The sequence below is a fragment of the Eumetopias jubatus genome, unplaced genomic scaffold (genome assembly GCF_037043125.1).
Source record: "Eumetopias jubatus isolate StellerSeaLion01/CBP00866 unplaced genomic scaffold, mEumJub1_p1.0 scaffold_4, whole genome shotgun sequence".
NCBI classification, from domain to species: domain Eukaryota; kingdom Metazoa; phylum Chordata; class Mammalia; order Carnivora; family Otariidae; genus Eumetopias; species Eumetopias jubatus.
The window spans coordinates 101687329-101701871 of NW_028274810.1; the positions used below are offsets into that span (position 1 = coordinate 101687329).

Below are 14543 nucleotides of genomic sequence, written 5' to 3' on the forward strand. Positions count from 1 at the left end.
TCCAACATGTTGTAGCAAACACATTTAAATGAAATTGTTATCAACGGAGTCATGGAAAGTTCACATCAGCAAATTACGTGTTAATGGTCTGGTCTCTGGTCTATAGTTTTCAATATAAAACTTTGTCTTGGGTTTTGGACATGGCCACCTGATGTAGGTGGGGTGCCAGGGAAGGGGTCGTAAGCTAGGTTATTTCCTTTTAGTGGCAAATAATGAAGATCTTGCCTTAATAGCCAAATGATCAAATGCGAGTGTGGCTTCAGGGTCTAAGTCCTGAAAGCAGCATGTGCGGGGCAGGGCAGACAGCGTGTAGCTCTGCATACCGTATAATAACATTTGTTTCCCAAAATGGGGGTGGGAGAATGGGTTTAGGCAAATAGAAGCAGCAGTTTCTTGGGACACGTATACCCTACACCTCAACAGCGCAACAAGAAAAGGTCTCATCTGTTTTGCTCACGTGGGCCTATACAGAGGTCAGTAATCCCCCAAACACAGTTTTCTGATTCTCTAAGGATAAGGTTTCTGCTGTTATCTTAAGTGATACCAGTCAATTTAAATTCTATTCTAAAACAAATGCCACTTTACTTTCTAAGATTCTTGTTAACACTCAGGGGGAAGAAAACATTTTGAAAAGCAGTAGGAAGTTGCTAATATTACACAGGCTGGGATTCAACGACCTGGCACATACGCTATTATAGCAACTTAAGAAGATTTACCACCTCCAAGCAGAATCATTTCTGAGTATTCTGCAAAGTTGATACAATCTCTTCAAAGAGTAGTTGCTCTCTTTCAGAAAAAAAAGCTTTATTATTTTATCATTAATACTGAAAAGAATTATCATGTTTGAAAACTTGCTTATTTGCCTGACTTATTGACTAAATACACCAGGTCCAGCTTGATCAACAGTGTATCTTCAAAACTGCTGAAATCCTTCCTTAACAGGTACACTTAGAACACATTGCTCTGTTCGTAACTGGATCCAGGTATTATCTAGTTTCAAATTTTATAACTAAATATACCATGGATTGTTAAGTTTTAGAGTGATTTGGATCGTATTGCAGTACAGAATTGTGCATCATTATAGGTCCCTGATTTTGGACATGCATACTTGATAAATAAATGGCTTTTTAAAAATTGAAACATGCTATATTGTGTGTTCAATTTTTAAACATGCAGTATCTATACTAACAGCCCTCTGGCTGGAAAAATGCAAGGCATGCATTGATGCCACCTTTACCCCGGGCATGCAGAATCTGTACTTGTGCAGACCCAGCCGCTGAATCACCGCGAAAGGTGCATGCTCCTTCGGATGCGACATTTCATTTCTGCACCAGTACAGAACTCATTCACAGATATGCAAGAGTGACTCCATCCCCGATGAGATTTCTAGAATCTGAAGAATTCTGAACTCAAAATCTGACAGCATAAACACAGATGTCCACCCACAGTTTTTCTAGAGTGAAGAGGAACGATTTAAAAAGATTAAGTTCATCATTGAGATGAAAGAAAAAGGAGAGTGGATTATAAGCCAGAAATGTTTCATACAGTCTCAGACCAAAGAAGCTGTAATCAGCTGGTCATAGTGGGTAAACCTTAAACATTTTTCTTTTAGTTAAAATGGTCACATTTGTTTCTGCAGGGTTTTTTTCCCCAATTTCTTTTGAAACTAATTAAAAAGTCAACTAAGTTTTCATGAGGTTTCAAAGTCACCATGTAAATACTCTGCTATAAACTAGCGATAGCCTCGCATGGCTCTAGGTTAAGGAGAGATGCATGTCCACACACAGAGATGACTACAGTCGTCTACACTGGAAAAAGGAGACGCCCTGATCTCCGACATGTTTTCTAGGCTTTCATCACTCCTCAGCTATGGTGGAGAACTTAGTTCTCAGTTTCAGGACGATGTTTTTATAGTACGTTAGCATGATTAAGTGATACCCGAATGGCTTCAATGGCATAGGTTTTTTTGTTTGTTTGTTTTGTTTGTAACAGAAAGATGTTCAAGGAGGAATTAGGGAAGAGGAAGAGGAAGAGAAGGCTTCTGTTCCAATGGCTGTACAGGCTTAGTATTTGTTACCTTGTTTAGTCCTCCCAACACATCCCCGTTCTCTCCAATTTGTAAATGCAGAACCTGAGATTTATAGCAATGAAGCAACCTGCCTCAAATAATACAGTTAACAAGTGGCAGAGTGGGGATTTGAGCCCAGGCCTGTCTGACTTCACCTCTCCACTCTGCTGCCTCAGGAGAACAAAACAATGAAAAAACAAGAAACAAAAAACAAAAAAAACCAACTGTTACCGTATCAGTTTTTCCGAAGGCATTTGGAAAATCTCCATGGCATGAGAGGCGTACATTTTTGAAAACTGGTAACAATTAACACCTATATTCCTAACAATTATATTTCCTCAACTCCGAGACGCTGTCCCTTATGGGACCTTATGTTGATTTTACTACGGTGTTGGGAGAACAAAAATTCCTCCACTTAAAATGCACTTATCAATTTTATAAAATGGATCTGAGATCTGAAAATAGTGGGAATAAGAACCAAGGAAAGGGAAGATTTTTATCCTCCGGCAATGTCCAATTGGCAGACTACATGGATGTCAATTTACCTCTCAACATTTAGATGAAATTGAGAGACTTTTACAATCTGCCCTACTGAAGTCATAAATGGAGTTCTAAGTTACTTGAGGGCAGATTATTAGGATAGACTAGAGGTACCTAATTTTTAATTTTATTTTGTTTTCAGTCAAATGTCAACTGGACAAAAAGTAATGTTTGAATGATCTATTGCCTCTAAAGAAACACAGAACAATTAACTATATCCCTGAAGTAATTTAGAACATTTGATACTCGAATTTTTGTTAGCAAATCTTAAAAAACAGATGTTTCCAATAGTTACAGAAATTTGTTGTTGCCTTGTCTCTGTCAGGACATGAAAAACCACTAAAAGGCACATGTCAACTACACATACATCTGCCATGAGAAGGGTCATAAAAGTTTAGCTGTTATTACCTCTGGGCTTTTCTCCTGGCTTACTTATACTTCCAAAATGTGCTACAAGGAGTATACTTCTTCTGTAATAATTATTCCTGCTTGTCATTCTCCAAAAAAAAAAAAAAAAGTTTATAAGATGTTTTTCTATCCATCTGTACTACTACACGTCTCACAAATGTTGCATTCACGTGACACAAGAAACCCAACTGAAAAATTCAGTGGAGAAAAAAAAAATTCAATTTTATAGTCCAAAACCAGCATCAACTAACTGAACCAGTGTCATCGATACTACCTGCATTATGAGCCATTTTTTTCAGTACACAACTTGGTAAATAGAGACCAGAATTTTTGAAGTTGGAATTATGCTTGAAAATCCAGTCACTGTATTTATAGAACTTAGAATACAGATGTTCAATAAACTTCTGTTGCGTGGTATATGCTATCTACATGCGGCTAATGGTTCCTGAGGTTTTGGTTCTCTAAAGGAATTACACCTGCGAGATTCATTCAGGACCAATAAAGAACCTAGCCTAAGAATGTCCTGGTCATCTAAAAACAAACCCCATTATAATTACGCTTGCTTCTGAATTTCTCCACGCAGAAGACAGAGCAGCCTTCCGTGGGACGGGGCAGACAATTCACTAGGACAGAGGCTACAAGTCCTGTAGCTACAAGGCTCTCACGGCCGTATGGAGAGCGGCAAGGAGCATAGTTCTCAGCCTCCTGAAAGTACCCTGGAAAACAGTACTCCTACGACTGACTTAGAGGAGCAAGACTTTGACCTGTGACCATTCGACTATAAAAATTGGAGACAAATCCTGGATTTGCCCAAGCATTCTAGGCTGAAAATGATCGCCACTTGGGGATACTGCTGTAGTCTCAACAACAAGAAAAACAAAACAAAACAAAAAAATAAAAACAAAACAAACCCCCCCAAAACAACCAACCCCCACAACAAAAAAACAAAACCAAAGAAAAAACAACAACAACAACAACAACAAAAAAAAACGAATGTTGCATTCTAATGTACTGAAGTGATGTAGTAAGCAACAGCACTGAAAGCCAGCAAAAGCCCACAGGGTTTATTTCCGTCAGACGTCCAATGATAATTCATGAATAAATGAAGTAGGCCTGCTTCCGAAATTTGTAGCAAACAATGGCTCCATGGGTAAAGCGTAAGGCAAAGCTGTTTCATTACATCTACTCAGGAACGCTCAGCCAGAGGAATGTTTCATGAGTCAGTGGATTTTAGCAGGTATATTCTTGCAATGCTGGACGTCAAAAATATACAGGGCAGCCAGATGCGGCTTTCTGATTAGTTACCTGTTGCTCTGAGAGCTGCAATAGCTCGTGGGGAATTTAGGAAAAGAGAGATCTTGCCATTTTCCAGAAATCTCATTTGGATTGCAAAACAAAAAAGACAGAGAGGCCCAATAAGAATGACACAGAGCATGTTGTCTGCAATTTAACACACACCACTGTGTTCCAAAAATATTCATTTCCTAAAAGAGGCAAGTAAGACATAATTACTTTGGATATTTGAATTACATCCATGACGACACATCCCACACATTCATTTCCTACTCCTCACCAAATATATTGGGCCCCACTTGGGGACTACGGCTCATGTCAACTTTAAGGAAGTGTGATGTCACCGTGGTTGACCTAGAGCACTGTCTACTTCTCTCCATTAAGCAGCACACTTCCAGGCATCGTTAAGAGAACTGTCCCTTGGATTAAAGTATATACAACAAAGCAAAAAGTATAAGTGTAACCTGCAGAACTTGATAATGATCCGCTGAAGAGATTTCACAGGACTGCTCTCAAGAGTCAGCGCTGAAGTCACTACTTACCCAGATAACTGGCACCATCTGGCCAAGTTAAGTGTTTGGAAACCCAGTTGTCAAATATAGAGAAAATCTGTTGCTTAAAAATTTGAGACCAGACAGTGTTACCTCTTCTTCTTCCAGTTAGGGTTCTTTTATGCCAGTAGGATAGCTTTGCCCACTTTTACTGAACTCAGGTGCTGGGCCAGCAACTTACACAAACAGGTTACTGGAAAACCAGAATTCCCACTGTTTATGATAGTGCCTGTAGTACCTGTTCTAGGCGGCAAAGGCCTCTCATGGAAATACCATCCCGGGGGAAAAAAGGAATTTGTCTAGGAATCGCTTTTCACAGAGTAGTCTCTCTGATCTGCGAGAACACTTCCGAATACCCACAAAACCCAAATATCTTAAAGACAGAAGTGGAAAGCCATTTTCTAGCTAGAAAAAGAGGAATTGCCCTGTTTAGTTTCAGTACCTGGAGGATGAATCTGTCAGGTAATTCAGGTATTTGTTATTTCCTGACATATGAGGTAACTTGGTTTTCTGCTAGGACACTAAATAACACCCTGTTCAATATATTTGAAGCCCGGCTGGAGAGCAGGGTTTTCAGCAATGTGCACCTCAAAGACTTCTTCAGTCTCAGAAATCCTCCAGTCATTTTTTTTGAAAGTAGTAGAGCACCTAAATTAACTGAAATAATAATTAAGACTGTTGATTTAAATACCTCTGTGCATAACAGAAGTTTTCTTTTAAGTGGACAGTTATTGTATCCAAGACAAAACAAATCCCTGCAAGAGTTCTTGAGAATTTGGAAACTCTATTTTATGTGGGTAAACTAGGGGCTAAGCCTGGATGAAAGGCTGTGTGAAAATAAGCTGATGCGGTGAAGGGTATTTGGGGCTCTTTCTTTGCCTTCCCCAAGTGAAGACTAAAAACTGGAAGACACAACGATATTTTCTGATCGCTATGGTCCTGGAATTAGCCTATTGTGCCTTAATTCTGATGACCGACATCACCTGCCTTTCTAGATGGTCTTCTGCTTCATCCATTCAGGAGGCAGGGTTCAATAATGTCTGACAAACACTGCACAACAAAATTTAATTCCTTCAGTTTTCAAATATTATCTTTTGATGTATCAAGCTTAAATATCTTAAATACGGTATACTTCATACATTAATAAAATAAGTATATTAACTGCTTTGACATAAACTCCAGGAACTTTCCTCGGAGAATGCTCTGCCTCCCAAGAGTCATTTCAACTTGGGGACTGTTGGAGGAAGGGCCCCTGTGACTTCTCTGATGGAACAGAGAGGGAGGGAGATCTTACTGGTAATTAGACAGAGCCACAGGGAGAGAAACAGTACCGCTCTAGAATGAACCTGAGCTTCTCAGCTCCTATCTCTCAAACTCCCTGGAGACTGCAGGTGCAGGGGTGTCAGGGGATTCCCGACTTTCCATGCCTGGGGAGGAGTTTTAGAAGCTTACGATGGAATGCAGCAGGTGCTAAAGAAACTAAGGTGGGGATTCTGGTGTTGAAGAGCATCTTTGGAAAATGTACTCTTAAAAATGATCACTGACATACCAGAAGCTAACAAGTTTCAAAAGTGCATAAGCAACCATTTTTACTAAATGTCGGTTCCTTGCAGCGACTGTATTAATGGCACAGGCAAGATACTACAACTTTTAGCTAAATTGAATCCTAGGTCATGCATCTGCTCTTTGGGAGGTGTTTTTAAGTGGAAAGAAATAGTATCTGTGTATGCAGACAGGGAGAAGGAACAGAAAGAGAAAGAAATGGAGATCTGTGTCCCCTTTTCCTCTTATGTTTTAAGCACTGTCTCCGAGCCAGCTCTACTACATGGGGCAACTGTAAACAACTGCCTAGTTCTCAAGAGGACTAACTGGTTAAATTTATAGAGGAGTGTAGCTGCTTCAGTTTTTTAAAAATACATTTTCTTTCAGTGACTATCCATGGTCTTAACCAGGTGAGACTTTGAGTCTTCTATAGGGATAGAATCTTGTTTTAGGAAGAGAAACTCAATTCTCCTGTCATCGTCAGTCAGCAAACTACAGCCCACGGGCCAAATCCAGCCCGATGAGTATCTGTGTAAATAAAGTTTTACTGGCAACTAGCCATAACCATTCATGGACGTTATTATCTACGCGCACGCACACGCTCCGATGGCAGAGCTGAGTAGCTGTGACAGCGACCGTGCGGCCCACAGAGTCCAAGATATTTACTAGCTTACTAAAGCCTCTTAAGCAAAAGTTGGCTGGCCTTTGACTTAAAATACAACGGGTAAAATACCAGCATCCACATAAATGTACTTGGATGAAAAATATGAGCTCCAGAAACATTAGAAGTTTTAGATTTTTTTTTTTAAAGACTGTATTTATTTATTTGACAGAGAGAGACACAGTAAAAGAGCACAAGCAGGGGGAGTGGGAGAGGGAGAAGCAGGCCCCCCGCCTAGCAGGGAGCCCGATGCGGGGCTCGATCCCAGGACTCTGAGATCACGACCTGAGCCAAAGGCAGACGCCTAATGACTGAGCCACCCAGGCACCCCCGAAGTTTTAGATTTTTTGAATTATAATCTCTTCTCAGAAATCTTAAACATGACTCCAGTGTTACTGTAGGGTTAGGAAGGGAGGGCACTGAACGTGGTTGAGTTGGCAGAGGTAACTCCCGTGTTAATTTTTTAAGTTCATCTGAAGTCTATAGGACAAAAGTTGTCAAATTAATCTACATTGAAATCTGATTTTGGTGAGTGGTATTCCTGGCTTTTAAATGAATTTCCTGACCCTAAATCCCTTACTGTAACTTCTGGCATGTCATAGTCCCATGTGACAGACACTTCTGCCTCTTGGGCATACCTACAAATCATCGTCCTATTCTAAAATCTCAAGGACATCAATAGCGTCTACCGGATACCTCTCCATTATCCTTTCTTTAAAATACAAAGTCTATTGGAACATCCTGTCTTCACTGCAACATAGGATATACAGACTTAAGACACTTTACAACACATCGTCTTTATATAGCATTGCCGTTAAATTCTGGAAGTCAGGTTTGCTCGCTGTGTTATAATGAACGTCCTGTATTGCTTCTGAAAGGGCAGCTTCGTGTGCTGACTTACCTCACGGCACCAGGGAAAGGGAGATTTAGAAAATGAAACTAGAGGAACAGGGTAATGGGGAAATAGTAACTCTAAATAAGAAATGGATTCATTAAAAAAATAAAATAAAATAAGGAAAAAAAAAAGCCACTATCACCTGGTGTGCTTTCTCGCTTTAGAAATTTGGACTCAGCAATAATTGAGAGAATTTCATTGTGGCCGATTATTTGAATCACAAAGAACCACCTGCTGGATGTTTTCTTATGGTGCAGCCTTGTTTCAACTCCCCCAACTTCTAAGCATGCCCTGCAGCAGTTTCAGAAGGGCCTCCCTTTCTCTCACTCATGCATTTGTCCATCTGCTGTATGTGACTATTTCCACGTTGTATAACGTAGCAGTGTTAGTAATTAGGGTTAGTTTTCATTTTATCTTATTTCATTCAAAATGGATGTGAAACTTACTGGCATACCTAGGCTGCAGCCCCATGCAAGCAAGCAAAAAGCAAAATATTGAAAATGGAAGATAAAGGTAAACACTGGCTAGCAGGCAGCTAAACTCACCCTTTTGTACAGCCTATGGTCCACCAGGGGGCTTTAGACAGTAAAACAACACCAAAGAGCTATTAGCATGTGAGGGTCACAACAGAAACCTTATACACAGCTTTATTTCAACAATAACAAAAGAGAGTATAAAGTGGTTCCTTTTTTGGAAAGAAAGGAGAGCGGTGATGGGGTATGTGAAATGAGCAGGTAGTAAATTCACCAATTTATTGTGAGGTCTAAAAATGTGGGGGTCGTATGACTTAGCAAAATTCTTAAGAAATGGGACACTTCTTATTGATTCCTGAAGCCATTACCTACCTACCTTTTCTGAGAGGGTGTCATATGAGGTTTTCTATTTTAATGCTTCTCAGGGACAGGACACATGACAGTTTCTCTTAAAATAATATTTAGTACCCCAGAATGGAAACAGGGCTATGTTCATCGTAGGGAAAAGAGGAGCTCAGACTTTCAGTTCTATCGATCTTCAGGATACAGGGAGGGGAAGAGACTACGGATCTGACACAGTCGGCATGTAAAGGTCATTAAAATTTGCCTGCATGTTTTTCCTAACCTCTGAATTATTCCAGGGCAAGTAAGGAAAAGAGCCAGTTGGGGTCTTTACTTCATCCCAAACAATGAGTAGGAATTCAGAGTCCATAATCTGATGTTCTCCTCATAACAAACCTTGCCACCTTGAAGAGGTTACTACTAGTTAAAATATGAACCTAAGAAAAGTAATCATGAACTTCTTCTCACTAGTTTACAAAAAGAGCTTTGAAAACAAGAATGAAAGGATTCCTTCGCCCAGTCTACTCTGGGAGGGGGGGGTAGCCTTTTAAGCACATATGTTTGTTTAAATAGCTTACCCTCCCAAAACGCCCAGTGTAAACACAGGACACAGCTTTGGATGAGAAAGAAAAGAAAAGGAGAGTGGGACTTTACGTCAGTTTGCTCATCATGACTAAGGTCACACTACGTCTACATGTTTTCAAAGCTTGAGGAGGAGACTAGGAAAAACAAGGAAAACATGATTTGTGAACATTCAGGTTTGTTCAAGTGGCCTAAGAAAGAGCAATATAAAGCTAATTTTCTTGAAAATAAAATGTCCCGGGAACGCATTAACTGCAGTCTGGGCAGGGCTGGGTAGAATCTTCCTTTGTTTTTCATTTTGCAGGTTGGAGAGGAAAAAGGAAGGAGTGTGAGCACACGTGAGAACCTCTGGAAAAAGGCCTAGGGAAGTCCCAGAGGTTTCACGAACGGAGAAAATCAACCACCCTATTTGGCTGCAAGTACTCTCGTGCTGGCAAAGGTAGGACCGAGTGGGAGCGAAGAGAGACCGCCCTCGGGAAGGCTAGAACGGGATTATGTCACAGGTGCCTCCTATTTTCATCTGCATTTCCTCACGAGACTGCCTAGTTGAGTGTCGATATTGAAATCACATTGGCTAGCTAATTACGGGAGAAAAGACCCCAATCACTGCGTGGTAGAGAGCAAATGGGTTGCTGAGGCTTAGTAGGTGTATATTAGCTTCTTTCAAATAGCATTCTAGTTAGAGATTATCAAATATATCCTAAAGAATGTTCTTTTAAAAGTTTTTATCATTGTTAATGTGTGGCTCTGTGCACCTTTCCTTTTTAACATCATAGAATTCTTTTGTTAACAGAAGTAAAAGTACAAATGGCCAGTTAACCCCTATTAAGTCTCCAAATCAAAAGAGTTTCCAAGTTAGCAAGCAGACAGGTTTAGGAGTAAGAAAAACTGAAAGTAAAAGGGAACCTCTGTGGAATCGAGTTGAATCTGGACACTCAGGCCTTAAGGTACAATGAAATAGGAAGAGGAAATGAGACGTCAAAGAGCTTGCTTCAGAGTTTGGCTCTGTAAACCGCACAGCTCCTGATGCACGGGGAAGCAACGATGACACCACACAGGGTCATCCTGTAAACACAGCTCAGGAGGCCCCTGGCCCAGATGTCAGACCAGAATGCTAACCTAATTAAGAAAACCAAACGATCTCACCAGCACCCCCCAAATCTAAGGAAAGAGCCTATGTTCACAGAGGAAGCTCAAATTTGAGGGAACAAAGAGAAACCCCTCTAGCCGGCTTCGTGGGACGCTGTCCGGCCTCCAGGGAAGGCCCTGGTCACAGGAGCCTGTTTCCTCTTAGCTGAAAATGCACCTCTCAGCTCAGCTGGGTTCCCCTTCCTGCATACCTCCAGCAGAGGGCACCCGCCATTCAGTCAGAGACCTTGGGAGGGCGTGAATGGTTTTCTAGCCCTTCCTTGACAACAGGAACTCTGTTTATTCTCTGTGTGGACACACACTGGCACGGGGAGGGCTGGGAGTGAAGAGCGTGCTGTCGTGTGGCATACAAATAAGAGGTTAAAGACAAACGGGCATTAAAAGCTAGTCCCGCTAAGCTGTCCTCACACCCAAACTAAGACAGAAAGTCACTGGCGTGAGTCTCCACTGCTCGCTATTTGCCACATAATCTGAGATGGGTACCCGGGTGCCTGAAGCAGCAGCTCAGTCCCTAGTTAGAGAGTTCTGCTCTCCTACAGCGATTCGGGATGTTTCCTCTGATGAATGCCGGGACTCGCTCTGCAGAGGCGGTCATGAGTGGTTAGGAGGGTTAGGGCTGCTGTGTTGCTCTCGAGGAGCAAACGTCTAGGTGAAGAGGAGGGTTACCTGTGGCGGCAGCGGCGCAGGAACCTCATTATTTTTCGAGCAGCTTGGTCCTGCTTTTTGGTTAGCAAACTGCTCCTGAAAAAGTCAGAATATCACTGTCACAAGAAGGGTCCCATGAAGCTTGATGTGCACACACTGAAAACGGGAGAGCAGTGGCAGAGGGCCTTTAATTAAACAGTTCAGGTAGCAAACCCGACAGCAGGGCAGGCCTGGGCAGTGCCGGCGGGGAAGGAAGGAAGGAGGGGGTGGCAGCCCCCTTCCCCTGGCTGTGGGCCCAAGTTACATACGGTGACGCTCGGCTGTCCTTTCCCAACCCTTCGTGAGCTCGTTTTCTGGAAGAAGCCGTTCTGGCCTTACACAGGCTTTCTCAGGGTCGAAGCTGATCCGCCTGAGTCTGATACCCTCCTGAACTTCTTCTATCGGCTGTCTTACTGTGCTCAGAGTCCCCATCACGCTAAGATGGACGAGCTGGCCTCTAGCTACCCTTCCGAGGTCTCGCGTGCAGGGACACTATAATTCAGACTGCCCAATGGAGTGCCCTCTCGGAGCAGGAACTTGGGTCCTGCCAGATTCCCACCCCAGCGGAAGTCAGGTGGGGAGACCAAAATAACTGGGGGGGGGGGCCTTGGAGACAGAAGCTGCTAAACAGACAAAGACGGACTGACAGCGCAGGTATCACTACACGCAGTCACAGCATCTAGCGTGGTCTCTCAAGAAAGTCCCCGCGACACACGTGTCACCCCTCACGTCGGGGCAGGGCCATTCCTTCCACGATGCCAAGGCTCTCCTCCCCAGACAGCTTCGCCCCCGTGACAGCCCAACCCACCTGAGTTTCTGCTGTACGATGACGGCTGTTCGGCGAGCCTGCCGTCTCTTGCCACATTTCTTATAACTCCGGTAATACTTCTGGATCAGCACGGCAGCACGCCGGCTCTGCTGAAATTTTTTTTGTTCGTAGTAACTTCGGAATTTACTCTGGATTAGGATGGCAGCCTGTGTCATCTTTTTATAAAGTGCATACTGCAGGGAAACAAGAATAAGCAGAACAGTAACAACAGGAGCCCACGAGTCTGTGTGCCCTCCGAGCGTGCCGGGGAAGGCGAGGAGGGGAGCACCTTTCTTTCTCCTTGATTGTCATAGTCTCTTGTCTCGGGGTCAATCATCAAAGAGGCAAACTAGGAATCTCTTCACCTACCTTTCCCAAATGCAAAATATTAGTTTAAGGGTTGCCTTCAGACAATGTATTGCTTTAAATGTGCTTTTTCCCCCCAAACATAAAATATTTTGCCCTTCTTGAAAAAACATTTTTAAAATAGCAATATGTGTAGACATTTAGGAATAATAAAAGCATATTTAGAAAGCACAAATTCAATGTTTAAGATTAATATTTACTATCCGATTTTGGAAACATTTTAAAATAACCTTTTTTATGCATCCCAATCACCACCACCCACAAGCCCACTTAGAGCAGTCAGCAGCTGATTCCTAACTACTGTTCCGTAGGACACATTTCTGAGTTGCAAGGTCCCAAATACAAGGCTTATCATGAAACGCTGACACCTTTAAGACATTTAACCTGCAAAAAGATTAATACTCATAAGACCGACACAGGGGTGAAGCCATGAAACCACGAAAAGCGTCACAGGACCGAGGCCTGCTCCAGAGCGGGCACCAGGAGCCCTCCACCCAGCCTGCAGCACGGCACGAGGGAGGGATGAGAGCACGGGAGGAGTTCTCTTCCATTTCCGTCTCTAGGCACTAAAAATACAGAGCTCTCCATATTTAAAAAATGCGATGTCCAAACTGCTGATGAAATCCAGGACTCTGGGGACAAGAGGTCACAGGGAAGCACTCTGCTCGCAGGAAGGCAACTTACCATCGCGGGGAAAAATACCCCCGAGAGAACCCCTGTGCCTAAGGCCATCTCTGCCTGTACAAAAGCTGGAGTGGGGGCAGGGAACTGACCTCTTGGAATGTTCAAGACACGAGACCCTTGTGCAAGAATCCTCTTTAGTCTCGTCTGACCTGCTTTCCATTTTCATTTGCCCAAAAATCTTTTAGGATAGCGCTGCAGCCTACAGGGCTCCTGTGGTTTTCATCCCCCTGGCCCATGCACCCTGCACATTCAGAGACTACCGGGCCACAGTGAGGCACACCAGGAGGAAGGGAGATGCCCTGAGTGGCTCGCTGGGCTCACAGGAATTGGCTTGGATGGATTCTTTAGATTGACATGGCCAAGAAAATGTCCGATGACTGTTAATGCCAAAACCCACTCCAACTGAATAACCACGTGGCCCCCAGAGATGCACTGTGGTTACGTGGCCTGGCAAGGGGAGTACGCCTGTTTCCTGACCCTGCCGTCTTAATGGCCCCTTCTTGTAGTTGGTGATGGGTGTGAAGTTTGTGACTCTGGTGGAATGGTTTGTGGGGGGACTTGGGTGTCATTACCTTCAAGGCTATCCATGTCAGCTTGGGGAGAAACAGAAAATACAAGATTAACGTTAGATTGCTGAATAGAAGGAAATTAAAAACCAGAACCAATAAAACTCCCAACTGGAAAAAAAAAAAAAAAAGCAATCTGGCTACATTAATGCCTTCCATCTTCCGAAATACTTGTCTTATACTTGTCAGTATTTCAAAAAATCATGTCTTCTGTTTTCCTGGTTGTAGACAGCACTTCTCTGGGAGGGGATTTTAAAAACCAAAACCAAAACTAAGACTCATCTTTTGGAATCACAGACTTGAAAGTTTACGTGTCTCGCTTGTGCTGATGTGAGGACAGAGCTAGGTACTGCGGTGCCAGCGTTTACACAATAAACCTTCATTCTCTGGGATCGTGAACTCAACCGGCTAGAAGCTGAAGACTCCCCCAGCCCCGCCCCTTTCACTAGTGGCGCTAATCCGAGAGAAACTCAAGAATGTGGCGACCTGTATCAGAAATCAAAGTGAGCCCTGTATCATAACAAGAGAACACAATACCACACTTCCACATGACTATTACACATCTCAGCATATATTATTCCTTAAGTAAAAGTTTAAAACCTACCTAGAGCACTGTCTACTGAAAGGTTCTGGGATCTACTGACAGGCCTAAACTTTATCATACGGGCCAGTCAAAACTCAATTAGGTAAGTTTTTATATTTTCTAACCACCCAGGTGGTTAGGAAAACCTAATATTGTCTTAAATTTCTCTGAGCCTCAGCTTCTTCATCGTAAAAGGGACATAAAATTGCTTATTGCCAGTAATTGTAGGGAGCAGATGTGATGAGATGGTGTGGCTGCAAGCTCTAGTACATCCTTAGGGCCCCACGCACATTAGTGCCCTTTCCCACATGATGGCAGTTAGGTAACCTGACAGGGTGTTTTGGAAAC

The 14543-nt window shown here is 42.8% G+C and overlaps 1 protein-coding gene across 1 annotated transcript in view; it reads right to left on the bottom strand.

Moving 5' to 3' along the window:
* Positions 1-14543, bottom strand: part of CAMTA1 (calmodulin binding transcription activator 1) — an 867769-nt gene that overhangs the window by 3938 nt on the left and 849288 nt on the right. Inside the window, exons 20-22 of the mRNA XM_028108234.2 lie at positions 13619-13639; positions 11997-12190; positions 11171-11245 (exon numbers count right to left, since the gene is read on the bottom strand). Coding sequence (XP_027964035.1) covers positions 11171-11245; positions 11997-12190; positions 13619-13639 — 290 coding nt within the window. The remainder of the gene's footprint in view (positions 1-11170; positions 11246-11996; positions 12191-13618; positions 13640-14543) is intronic.